This window comes from Suricata suricatta, chromosome 14 (assembly GCF_006229205.1).
Source record: "Suricata suricatta isolate VVHF042 chromosome 14, meerkat_22Aug2017_6uvM2_HiC, whole genome shotgun sequence".
Classification (NCBI taxonomy): Eukaryota; Metazoa; Chordata; class Mammalia; order Carnivora; family Herpestidae; genus Suricata; species Suricata suricatta.
In genome coordinates, this window is record NC_043713.1 from 13066927 (window position 1) to 13081184 (window position 14258).

The window sequence follows — 14258 nt, forward strand, 5'->3', positions numbered from 1 at the left end:
CTCTAGAGTCTCCCAGGGCAGGTGACAACTGGACAGTAACGCCAATAGAGCTAGGAAAGAAGGGGAGGGGGTGAGAAGACATGAGCAAGCAGGATGGGGACACAGGATGAGTTTAAGCCGTTAAGTGTATAAGCCAGTGGCAAAAGCAGGTCTCTTTTGTTGTTATGATACAGTAAGCAAACAAGGTATTTTTTGACTTGTACAAAATTGGATTATAAAACTTCGAGAAAATGAAATTAAATGGCTTTAAACTGAAATAACTCAGAACTCACGGGGGAAAAACCCTTCTTTAGGAAAAGATCAACCAGGATTTCAGAATCAGTAATTGCCTCAGGAAAAAAAAAAGAAAAGAATAGATGGGATTACTAGTGTGGAAATGAGATGAAGCATAATTTTAACCTCAGAGATAATTTTAATATTTTTACAAACTTCATCATAGTATTATGTATCAAGAAAACAAAATTTAATGTAACCCAAAATACTGCATGTTAGCTTAAATTCAAACCAGACTTTCTAAGTTCCCTAATTTCATAAACTGTTCATATCTATAATAAGAAAGATTCCATAACATGAACTCTTCCATAACAAATCCATGACTATGTTGGAAAGTTAGTTATAATCATATTTCCCCCAGAAAATGACATGGGAACTAGCAGGAAACAAGGTAGACTGGTTAGACTTTTTACTTTATCTAGCTTCTAGTTCTTTCCCTTTTTCACACTGCTCAGACACCTGAGATATAGCTACATTTTCATCTTTTAAAGGTAAACAGTTGTACCTTTGAACATACTTTCCACCCCTCTTTTTTTTAATTTGAGATAGACAGAGACAGAGAGAGCAAGCATTCAAGTGGGGGAGAAGGGCAGAGGGAGAGAAAGAATCCTAAGCCGGTTCCATGCTCTGCAAGGAACCTGACACGAGGCTCAATCTCATCACCCTGGGATCATGACCTGAGCCAAACTCAAGAGTTGGGTGTTCAACCAATCAAGCCATGTAGACGTCCCTCTTATACCTCTCCTTTGGGTGGCTCAGGTGGTTGAGCATCCAACTTCGGTTCAGATCATGATCTCATGGTTTGTGAGTTCGAACTCCATATCGGGCTCTGTGCTGACAGCTCAGAGCCTGGAGCCTGCTTTGGATTTGGTGTCTTCCTCTCCCTCTGCCCCTCCCCGCCTCACACTCTGTGTGTTTCTCTCTCAAATAAACATTAAAAAAAATTTGTTAAGTGCTCTTCCCTTCTTGTCTTTGTGGTGAACTCCTATTCATCCTTCAAAACTCAATTTGCCCATTACTTCCTTGAAGCGTTCCTGTACCCAAATAACTCATATACTCAATTTTCAAACTTTTCTCATTTGTTCTCTAGAGTTTATATGAGAGCAATCACCTTGGGATGGGGGGGAGGGCATAGTTGAAGCTAAAATCCAGGGCACTTGGTTTTACTGAAGTTTCTACCACACATCTACTAAACTGTTCTTGGTCAAAAGGCCCTAAATGCTCTATCTAAAAAATGGGCATAAAATGTGAAGTGAGAGTTTCCAAAAAAGCACCACTAAGCCCTGGGCTCCTTAGCAGACCGGTACTGAGAACACCACCTCTTACCACAAGGATCTCAGTGGAAGCACCTACAGTTATATCCCTAAAAGACAGGTGGAAAATTCTGCTGACAAAAAGCAGCACATGCCCTAACCTACACTTCAGGTGGTGTGCACAAGGCGACTAAGTAATCTTACAGGGCTCCTTGCAGCTATGTCTAATGGCACAAATCTCTACACTGGAAGCCTTAATCCCATTACACCAGAGTGATCTGACTCACGCAGTTAGGGAAGCATTCTTTGAGTGAAACCGGAGGATAAAACACTCCTTTTGAGCACGGGAAAGCAAAGGTTCATTTATGATTCACCACACACTTTATTTTTATTTAAAGGGTGATATTTACTCATCACGTCATGTGATCTTTAATTCAGCATGACAAGTGGCCCTGACTTGCCTACCCTGTGTGTATTAAGAGTGAACCCAACATATCAAGGCAATCAAAGGCTCACCGCAGTGACTTCAAGAAAAACAAGAGGCCTAGAATTAAAATACTGCAGTTAATACTGGAAGAAAGATAGGAGAAAGAGGCACTGCGATAGCCACAGTCACTGGCAAACTGCTAGCATGTCAGCCGCTGGCAAGGAGAGAGACACTGGTGGCCTTATGGGGTATGAATTTGTAACGATGGACCATATAACAAATACAAGTAACAAGTGGTCACAGTTGAAAACTACAGAATCTGGGTGATAGGTATGTGGGTGTTACTATTACCTCTACTTCTACATACTTGGCATTTGCCATAATAAAAAGTTTAAAAGCACGTTTATGAACAACACCAAATCAGTGATCTGAATCCCCTTTTTAAAAATCTTCCTTGTAGAAGTGCCTAGGTGGCTCAGTCAGTTGAGCATCTGACTTCAGCTCAGGTCCTGATCTAAAAAATCTTCCTTGAAACGGAGAAACAGACTTCAAAGTGGAACAATACAGTGTTGCAGAAGTGACTAAGGCTTAATTAAAAATTAAGTGTGCTTAGGCTGTAGATTTGTATAAAGACTAAGTCTGAAAAGAACTCACAGGATTAATCAACATATCTAAAACTAACGCGCTTCAACAAGTGGGTCACAGAGAGGGCCGTCAAGGTCTGCCTTTCTGTGACGACACTCGGACATTGGACAGGAGCTTGTGCAAACTCCCGCTCTTGCCTCCGGACCATCACTTCATTCAGCCTTCTTCCCACCACTTGGAAAACGTGCTGGACACGTGGACCCGCGCTGAGCCCTATTTTACACTGCATACAACTGGATGCTTACTGAATTTTTAAAGCATGTTGTGCATTAATATTTTAGGGATGACTTTCCAATCAATATTGTAATCCTCCCAAAGGAGCTGTTTTCTTCATGGTATCTGCTGCTAACACCCACCTCAAAATAAAAACTTTAAACAGACTGTCTTGGGTATGATTTTTGCAAACAATACTAAGTGCTAAGATTAAGTTTAAAAAATATTAAGTATATAAGGGCCTTTCTTATTAATAATCTTTTATAAATGTTCCCCAAAGGAACCGATTAGAACAAAGATGAACACTTCTCTTTTAGCTAAGATCCAGAAGCATAAAGTGAAAATAAAGAATTTTCCTTTTAAATTACTTATCTAATTCATTTTAATTTAAAAATCATTGGAATTGGTTCTCTTTGTCCTCCTCCTCCGACTGAGGTGAGGATGGACGTTAAAAATCAGAAACTCAAGGGTGTGTGCGTGGCTCACTCAGTTAAGCATTTGACTCTTGATTTTGGCTCAGGTCATAATGGGTACAGTTTTAATACTGCAAGATGAGAAAAATTCTGGAAATGGATGGTGGGGATGGTGCACAACAATGTGAATGTACTTACTACCACTGAGCTGTACACTTAGAAATGCTTAAGATGGGGGGCGTCTGGGTGGCTCAGTTAATTATGGCTCAGGTCATGATCTCATGGTTCATGGGATTGAGCCCCACGTCAGGCTCTGTGCTGAAGCATGGAGACTGCTTGGGATTTTCTCTCTTCCTCACTCTGTCCCTCCTCCACTGTCTCTCTTTCTCTCTCAAAATAAATCAATAAACATTAAAAAAAATCAAAGACTTAGATATTCCTTTCTGTTCTTGGTTTCTCTTTCATATTCTTATCAAAATGAATCTCATTTAAACATCAGGATGTAAAAACAACCCATTCTGTGAATGTTTTGTTTCTCAATAAGAAAGTCTCCATAGTAACCCTGAACATGACTAAGCTGTAGAACTTCCTATACCTCCAGATATGAGGAAGAGCAGAGGACAGTGGAAAGGGAAGCTGGAAGTAGAAGTGGCTTAGGGGAGTCGCCCTTGACCATGCCGAATTCCCCACAAGCACATATTCCCCAATGGGTGGAGTTTCTCATCATCTTTTTCTTAGAGCCCTGCCCTACTCTCCCAGGATGCTGAATTACAGAAAAAGATATCATCACAGGACTATCCTCAATATACCAAGTTTAAAGAAGAGCACGGCCCTGTTTTATATGGGATTCATATCTGAATTCTTCTATAATATCTAACCTCTTCAACCAGACCCTTACAACTCACTTCCCCTTCTACTCACTAACCCTAACACCTTCTAAATACTTGTATCTAGTTTTTAAGATGGGAGAAAGAAAAGACACTGTATCTAATATCTGCATTTACTAAGATGTTCTTTCTGCCCTCTGTCCCTGACACCTAACTTTTCAGGAAGAAATCTCTCTCCAATGTCATCCTTAATTGTATTAACCCCAAAAGGCTCCTGTGGTTGTCAAGAAGAGCAGAAGGTTCTTTGTTCAGATAAGTCAAGCATATGTGTGTCTTTATCTCCTTAATATATACATAAAAACAAATAATACTTTTAAAACACTGTGACTCAGTCAGTTAAGTGTCTAACTTTGGCTCAGGACATGATCTTGTGGTTTGTGAATTTGAGCCCCATGCTGGGCTCTGTGCTGATGGCTCAGAGCCTGGAGCCTGCTTCAGATTCTGTGTCTCCTGCTCTCTGCCCCTCCCCTACTCACACTCCGTTTCTTTCTCTCTCTCTCTCTCTCTCTCTCTCTCTCTCTCTCTCTCAAAAATAAACATTAAAAAATCTTTTTTTAAATGAAAAAATAGTCTGGGGCACCTGGGTGGCTCAGTCAGTTAAGTGCCCAATTCTTTTTTTTTTATAATATAAAGTATTGGTTCGTATTTTTTAATGTTATTTATTTATCTATCTATCTATTTATTTATTTATTTATTTATTTATTTTTGAGAGACATAGAGAGATAGTGTGAGCAGGGGAGGGCCAGAGAGAGAGGGAGACACAGAATCTGAAGCAGAAGTGCCCAATTCTTGATCTCAGCTCAGGTCATGATCTCATGATCTCACGGTTCATGGGTTTGAGCCTCATGCTGGACTCAGCACTGACAGCATGGGGCCTGCTTGGAATTCTCTCTTTCACTCTCTCTCACTGACCTTTCCCTGCTTGCTCACTCACTCTCTCACAAAAATCAACAAATAAACTTAAAAAAAAAGAAAAGATTGTCTGGCCAATCAGTGGTAACAGCAAGAATAGTGGCCATAAAATTCTTTTATGTACGTATTTATTTAATCAGTCATTCTCTCACACACACACACACACACACACTCACACACACACACACACACACTGTTAGAATTACTATGTGTCAGTATCAGTCTATCATGTGTACATCTGACATAAGCCCTAGGAGGTAAGTACTATTCCATTTATCAAATGAAAAAGCCTAAAATTTAGAAACTTACAGGGACAGAGTCTGTGAATGATGAAACCCGTGTCTACCTTAGTTTAAAACCCAAATTCTTTACTCCCATACCATCCAGCGTCTCCGAACATTCAGAGCCTTTCTAAAGAGAAAGGGAGTTTAGGTTCTAATTCAAATTCATTCTAGTTAATACCAATTAACTACTAGTTAACTACTTGTTAGTACTAGTATAACTTCAGGTCATTAACTAAAATTCCCTCCTCCCTCCTGGACGTGCTCACCGATACCTGCGTGAAATGTAAGCTGAGTCTTGTTGCGGACATATATGCTTGTGAATGATCTTATGCTTGTACCGACATCACGTATCAAACATAGCAGAAGAGGAAACTCACACCATCCGCCATCACACCTGCCGCCATCATGTTCTCCCAGGTCACAATTCTCCCCCAACCCCCACCTCTCCTACAAGTGTCTGGTCCACGGTTTGGATAATCAGAGAGTACCTCATTACAAACACGCTATCCTAGGAAGATGGTATCTTTGCCACCCAGCAACAGCAAAGAGTTAAACATAGGACATTTACAACTGCCAGTTAGAAATCAACAATTTCCACACCTCTTTTAAGAGACACTTCAAGCCGCTATAAAAAATAAGAGAAATAATGTTCTCTAATATGGTGGTTGTAAAATTACCTAGAATAATATAGCTGTGTATAGAAAGACCTAAATAAATAATTTCTGTTAACATTTTTCTCTTCTATTTGAGGAAATCATTTATTTTAAGTACCTATGATGTTCTGTAAACTCCTTGCTTGTTAATAAAATACTTATCCTTGAGATCTCAAAAAAAAAAAAACAGAGACACTTCATCATCTGCTCTCTTGCATTTCACCTCTTTGTTGCCTCTCTAGAAACAAACTCTTTGAAGTTAAAAGAGTTTGTATTTTGCCACTGTTTTAAAGGTGCAAATATAAAGACTCTCATTAGTGCTATGGTTTCTGACTGAGGCTATAAATTATCTAGTAATTCAAATCAAGAACCTAAAAGTCATTTTTTATTTTTAATAAAAAAAATTTATTATTTATTTTTATTTTCCTCATGCTTCATATGTAATTATCAGGAATCCTGTCGCTCAATCTTCGATATACATCCCAAAACCCATCTATCCACTTCTCTCCATCTCTCCTCTCACTTCTTGCCTGGAAAATACCAAAGAGCCTCCTGCCAGTCAGACCCCAGCCCCTGCTTCTCTTCTTGTCCTCCACAGTCCATTCACCACCCACCAGCCGATGTCAGATCATGTAACTCTCTAAAAGAGAACTGTTTCAAATGGCTTGCCATTATGCCAATTATATAATCCAGACTCTTTACCCTGTTTTGTAACATAAGACCCTTGTCTCCCTGACTTCCTGTCCCCTGTTCCAGTCTTAGGACTTTCACACTATTTTCTCTAACTACCTGGAAAGCTCCTCCCGCCAGATCTTTGAATACCTGGATACTTCTTTTCATTGAAATTCCAGTTTATGGGCCTCTGGGAGGCTCAGTCGGTAAGAGTCCGACTCCTGATTTCGGCTCAGATCATGATTTCACAGTTCATGGGATCAAGTCCGGCACGGAGCTCTACATTAATAGTATGGAGTCTGCTTAGGATTCTCTCTCTCCCTCTCTCTCTCTGCCCCTCTCCTGCTCACGTGCACATACTCTCAAAATAAATAAACATTTAAAAAAAAGAGTAATTCCTCCTTCATCATTCTTTGTCATTATAACTTGTATTATAGCACTGTGATTATTTGATGTTTTCTTTCTTGTCTATTTACTTATTTATCATCTGTTCCCCCAATTTATCATCTGGAGTTACACTGCTACCAAGAGAGAGGAATGAGACCTGTTCTTTACTGTATCCCAGTGCATAAAACACATACTTGACATACAGAAGGTACTTCATAAATGCTGGCTAGCTTTAGAACAGTGACTTATCAACTGTGTGTTTAATATACAAGATTATTAAATTCAATACCTATTAATCTTTTGTTATTAGTCTTTTAATCAAAACAACCTATCATTGGTAAGCTTGATAACTTACATGTTTATTCACATCTCGTCCATATTTTAGAATTTATACCTCTGATTTGTTCCAAAAAGAATGTAAAGCAGCTGACTGTGACACTGCATTTGGTTTAAAAGGTTAAAACATCTCCACATAAGACATTATAGAAGATACCTGACCAATATTCTTCAAAACTGTCAAGGTCATAAAAACCACAAAAAGACTGAAAAACTGTCACAGACCAAAGGAAACAAAGGAGACATAACCAAATGAAATGTGGTACCCTGGATTAAATCTTGGACAGAAGACACTAATGAAAAAGCTAGTAAAATCAAAATAAATTCTGGAGTCTACTTCAGAGTAACATGTTAATGTTGGTTTCTAGTTTTGACAACTCTATCATGGTAACGTAAGATCTCTGGGAAACGAGGTGGGGCTACATGGAAACTCTGTGCTATCTTTACGACACTTTGGTAAATAGAAAATTATTCCAAAAAAAATTACTTTAAAACATCAACATCTCGGGGTGCCTGGGTGGCCCAGGTCATGGTCTCACAGCTCATGAGTTCAAGCCCCACATCGGGCTCACTGCTGTCAGCACAGAGCCTGCTCCAGATCATCCGTTCCCACCCTGCCCCTCCCCCATGCATGCACACAGACTCTCTCTCTCTCTCTCAAAAATAAACATTTAAAATAAACAAGCAAATCAATCAATCAACCTCTCCATACAGAAAGAAATTCAATGCACTCTGACCACAGTTGGGCATTTTATTCTGACTGAAGGAGAGTGTAGGCCATTGATTACTGCTTTGAACCCATGTAACCATTTAAATATAAAAGCACAGTATTATTTAATATTTATCTCCTCATATTTGCAACCACAAAAGAATTTTAAAACAACTAAACAGATGAATTCATTGCCTCTAATAGCACATGAATTCTACAAGCATACCTAAAGAAGTGTCTTCCTCCCATTTTCTCTAGCGGGGTGCTGCCTGGTACAGTCAGAACGGCCACTGGCCGACCAGGGTGGACGAATCTTCTGCATCCCTATCAACCTAAATTCTGTGCATTGCTTCTTCTCCAAAAGAAGGGGACACTAATGTTCTTAAGTGCATTGCATTATCAGAGAACACAGTTTTTACTTGACAATTCACATGTAGCCAGTATTTCAAAAAGTAATTCTAGACATTATTCTCGAATTTTCTGTTAACTGTTTACAAAGTTCTTCCCTATTCATTCTCTTGATAAATAATTACATCATGCAGCAGTCTAGATCACACTGAACTTGGATAGCAAACTAGATTATAAATTCAAAACTACGAAAGCAAATTCCAATGTAATGCTTCTACACCCAAAAGAGGTTTCATTTCAGAAACACACCCAAAACCAAGGCACAAAGTACTGCAATCCACCCCTTTTACACATAATTCTATGATTGTGATGTAAAATCGTCTTCACACACAGTACCTGAAATACCAGCATTCATTCTGAGTTCCATTACACACACACACACACACACACACACACACACACACACACACAGAGTTTCATAGGTCATGGTGATCTCATTTAATTAGGGGACTATTAAACGGTCAAAATAATGAAGATGTGAAAAGAAATTAAGCCATTCAAAAGGCAGAAGTTGGACAGGTGAAAGGGAGATAGCACAGATTAAACCACATAAATGAAAAAATAGAGGAAGAGGGGAAATTTGTAACATTTCTCTGGGTATTTTGTGGTTTTGCAGTTGTCCTACCCTGGGCGAGTCCCTTAAGTATTCTTAGTCTACGTTCCTGATCTATAATATTAAGATAGTAATGCCAGTCTACCCACTGAATTCTTCTCTTCCTCCTCCTCCTCCTTCTCCTTCTTTCAGGGATAAACAGAGCCCAGCAAATGAAACACAATTTAAAAAATTTTCGATTGGCTACTGTTCAGCAAAAATGGGCTTTCAGAAAACTAAAAATTGCAAACTACTACCAATATCTGAAAAACAATTAAGTATAATACTATATTCTGGAACTGGGTAAAGCAGAAAGCAACTCTAGCTAGCTAGAACCTGAAAAACATTCTTGGGTAAGCACTTACCTTGGAGACTTGTCGAAGCCACCTTAAATACTCTGTGAATGTATCAAAACAGATGTAGTAAGTCTGGCTTTGGGGTCCAGAGGAGCTAAATGCTAAACAGTGCTGGTGCTTTTTCACTTCTTCTACCTATAAAAACAGAGACAAAAACACATCAGGAAAGCAGACTGTTTACATAGTTCGTTAACCAAACCTTAGGTCAGCGAGCCTACACAGATTTGCATCTTTCCCTAAATATGTTCCTCTTCATACTTAAAACACGTAAGTTCCTGAGTCTGACTAACCAATTTGAATTACAAGGAAATCGAAAATGGGGAGTTTCATCTTCTTTAGATTTCCCCACACTAGTGAAATTCTCTTCTTCCTGTTTAGATTGGAACAGACGCCCTTTCTTATCTTTCAATATCCTCACAATGGGGTGTTGGGAGTTCTTCCTTCCTTTGGGAGGAGTTTGATTTAAGACTTGATGTAAGGATTTTTACTGCAGATGGATTTTTACTTTGAGGGACTTATGTATTACTCTGCATTACAACCTTTTTTAAAAGAGGTCTTCAAGCATGTTAAATAAGTTTTTAAAACTTTAACGTGAAATTGATATTAACGTGAAAGAAAACCCTACCATAAGAACTTTCAAGTCCTAATAAGGCAGTGAGACAGTCAAATTGAATTTCCACTCCTAGTAAATGATTCCTAAGCAGGAAAAGTCTAGATGATAAAGTAACATGGTGTTCCACAAACTCCTCTTCCTCAGTTACCAAACTAATCACAGGTCATAAAGAAAGGGTAAAGAATATTCAAAAAGATCAGTAACACAGACTATGTTGTAGGACCGCAATGCAATTAAAAGTTAGATGTCAATAATAAAAAATCTATTTAAAATCCAAGTGTACTTAGAAAACTAGTAACACACTTCCAAACAACTAAGAAAAAAATAGAAATTTCGATAATCTTAGAACTGAACCGTTAAAAAAAATACTACATATCAAAATTTATGGAATGCAACAAAAGCAATACATAGGGGAAAGTTTATACTTTTAAATGCTCATATTAGAAAAGAAGGCAGAAAATTATTTTGATTGATAATGTGTCTCAAGAAGTTGGGGAGGGGGTAGATACCAAACCAAAACCTGAATAAATTCAAACCAGAATAAAAGTGATAATAAGAAGCAGAAATTAATGTCATGAAAACCAAATATACAACAGAAAACATGAACATTAACAAAACACTGGTTCTTTGAAAAGGCTACCAGAGTAAATGTCAATAGATATTGGTTCATATCAATTGAAAACAGATATAAATAACATTAATGAAAAGAGAGATATGACTATACATTAAACAGATTAAAAAGAACATACAAACAATTTTATGGCAAAATCTTAGAAAAATATATTTTACTAACACTAAATCAAGAAAAAAAACCAGAAGGCCTACATAGTCCTATAATCATTTAAGAAACTGAATATTTAAACTTTTCTCAAGAAATATCAGGCCCATATCATCTTACAGATGAATTCGACTGAAGTTCCAAAAACAGATCATTCCAAATTTGTGCCAGCTAGTCCACACAACAAAAATGAAGAAAATACTCCAAACTATTCTATAACCAAAAACAGATCAGAGCAGTAACAGAAAAAAAAAAATCTTAGGCAAGTCTCAGATATGAACACTTATCTTGAACAAAATGTTGCATCAGAATGCAGAAACACAGAAGGAAAAAAACTATATCAAGAAAAAATTGGATTTACCTCCGGAAAGGCAAGATGATTTAACATTATTAGAACTATAAAATCATTAATCACATTAACAAATTAAAGAAGAAAACCACATGATCATCCCCACAGCTGCAGAAAAAGCATTTGATAACATTCACCACTCATTCATCATTCATGATAAAAACTCCTAGCAAACTAAGAACACAAATAACAACTCAAGCTGACAAAGTGTATTTATCAAACATGTAAGGCAAACTTCAGTGTTAATGATGATATGCCACTCTCTTTAAGATCACTGAGAAGACAAGTATCTACTGCTTTTACTAAACACTGTACTAGCCTCCTGGCCATTACAGTAAGACACAAAAATGTATTAAGGAAGACAGAAAATGGTCATTATTCAAATACTACATGAGAAACATTATTAATAAACTCCAAAGATTCTATAAACGTTACATTAGAATAAACAAGAAAATTTAGCAAAGTGGCTGGATATAAAATCAATACTCAAAAATCAGGTGCATTTCTATACACTAAAGACAAAATATGCTGTTGGACGCCATTTAAACTAATCAATATTGACAAATCAGACCAGTGAGTTCTGGAGGAAGAGGAAAAGAGTGGAAGAAAAGGGGCACAAAGGAGTACAAGGAAATTTTGGGAGGTGATACAATCATTATTCTTCACTGCAGTAATGGGTTTAATGGGTGTATTTAGCTATCTATACTGTTACCAAATAATTATCAAAATGCACAGTTTATTATGTGTCAATTATACCTCAACGTTCAGTGAAGATGTAGAGAAACAGGAACACTTGTACCCTGATGTGAGTGTAAAATGGTGCAACAACTTTGAAAAACAATTTGATATCATCTTGTCGCATGTGCATATGCCCTACAGTCCAGAAACCGCACCCCTAAATATGTATCTAAGAGCAGTATTTTTCCCAGAGGTCATTTATTATAAGAGTTTTAAATTAAACAGTTCACTGTACATTGTGCAGGACTAATACTTTACATGACATTTTACTTACTGAGCCCCTACCCTGTAAATGCCAATAGTGTCCCCTTGCACTAAAGATATTGGTATTAATCAAACACTCTACTTTCCACATTCCCTAGACTTTCTGCAATTAAGGTGAAGTCATATGGCTTCACCCTTCAGAAGTGGAAGTCAGTTCTACATCCAAATATATAAGAGCCAGTCGATGGCTCTCCAGTTACCTCGTCCCTTGCTTAAGCACCAAAGGAAGGTTGCCTGTTCCAAATGTTATAAGAGAGCAGAGCAGGCTGTACAGTTACGTGAAAAAAGAAATCTCTGCCAATCAACAGTGAACACTTAGTGGAATGAAAAAAACGTTAAGTCACTGATGTCTGGGGGGATTTGTCACCATGGCATAATTTAGCTTATATCAACCGATATGTTGACGGTTCAATCACTTCATGATCAAAACACTTGCACATATGATCAATGTCCCCTCTGGGCACAGTTACTCTGATTGAGAACTATTGTCCTAGAAGACCTATTTGCATACCAGGAGGCATATCTACATAAGACCACTTGGCCAGAATTATCAATAATAACAAAAATCTAGAAGCAACCGAATATCCAACAGGAACATTACATAAAACATTATAAGAATTTAGAACACTTACAGAGGGGGAACATCATACAGAAATAAAATCACATTCAGAAAGCAACACAGAATCTTATTATGAAACATAATATTGAGTGAAAAAATTCAATCACAGAAGCCTACACACAGTATGATACTAATTTTATTCCAATAAAAAAAACAAGCAAAACATAGTTACATCATAAAACTTATTTTTAAAAAGAAAATGATGAATACATATTCTAGGACAATGGGTGGATGGCTTTGGTGTTGGGGTTCAGGGATACCAATGGGACAGATATAAAGAGAACACAGGTAGAAAACTGCAACTATGATTTCTAAACTGGGTAGTAGTAGTAGTAGTAGTAGTAGTAGTAGTAGTAGGTAAATGGTTATTCAACTTATCATACATCATAATTTAACAAATAATAAGTAAAATATTAAAATGTTATATCTAAAAATCTATGTTAAATTCTACAGGAAAAGTTAAATATAATGTAATACCTGAACAATGAACAGAAATTTATGTTAAATAATTTTTCCCAACAATTAAATTTTAAGAGTGCTTCATTTGGCTTTATATTTGGAATTTGACATTTGAAAAAGTAAACTAATGATCATGCTCAAGGAGTGTGCCTGATTTATCAGCAATTATTGTTAGGTTATGGTCAATCTATCTCACATTTCATTTCTAGGTCTTCTTTATAAATATTAAAAAAAAAAAACCAAAAACCTTCCATTCGCTCTCAGCTTTTCCTTTAACAGAATAAAACTGAATGAGCAGAATGAAAAAAGGAAAAGATAAACATTAAAGAAACTTCAGGCTGCAAAGAGCGAATTATTTTTCCCTAACTCGGTCAACAGGTTTTTAAAGACTTTTTCAACATACTTAATTATTTTTAAAGGCATAGTACAAAACAGGTTTTACAAGGTTTGTCTGTGAAAAAAGGAAGCCATTTCAATTCATTCAATGGTGGAAGTCCATCCAATAAGAGGCCTGGGAAACAAGACAAGTCTCTAGTCCTGAATGAAAATGCTAATTATAATGCAATCTTCTGACCTTATCTGAATATTCCACTACTTTCCTGCCTCTGCTTCTCTGAGCACAATAATCTTTCTGGTCATCTCCTTCACATGGCAAAAGATTTTTCACCCTTCAAGTTCCACCATAACTGCTACCTCCTTGTCACAAAATTCCCTGATTTCCCCCAGATCAAAATGTAATCTCTCCTTCCACTCATCTCCGGCACTACTTCTTTGCATCTCTCTCAGGGCAGAGACTGTTGTGCCCATCCTTCATCTCTAGATAGTAAATTATAAGCAACTCAAAGGGAGGGATGATGACTGACCCATCTTGGTATTTCAGGGACACCAAGCAAAGTGGCCTCCCTACTAAGGTTATTTAATAAACAGTTACGTTAAATTTGCCTAAGTAAATGCCTAACATCATAGAGAAGAAAGAAATAGACTGTTGACCTAACAGCACATCAAACATTAGATATGC

At 37.3% G+C, this 14258-nt stretch overlaps 1 protein-coding gene across 1 annotated transcript in view; it reads right to left on the minus strand.

Annotated features, from left to right (window-relative positions):
- Window positions 1-14258, minus strand: part of PHLPP1 (PH domain and leucine rich repeat protein phosphatase 1) — a 204409-nt gene that overhangs the window by 88010 nt on the left and 102141 nt on the right. Inside the window, exon 4 of the mRNA XM_029921539.1 lies at window positions 9430-9555. Within this exon, the coding sequence (XP_029777399.1) occupies window positions 9430-9555 (126 nt within the window). The remainder of the gene's footprint in view (window positions 1-9429; window positions 9556-14258) is intronic.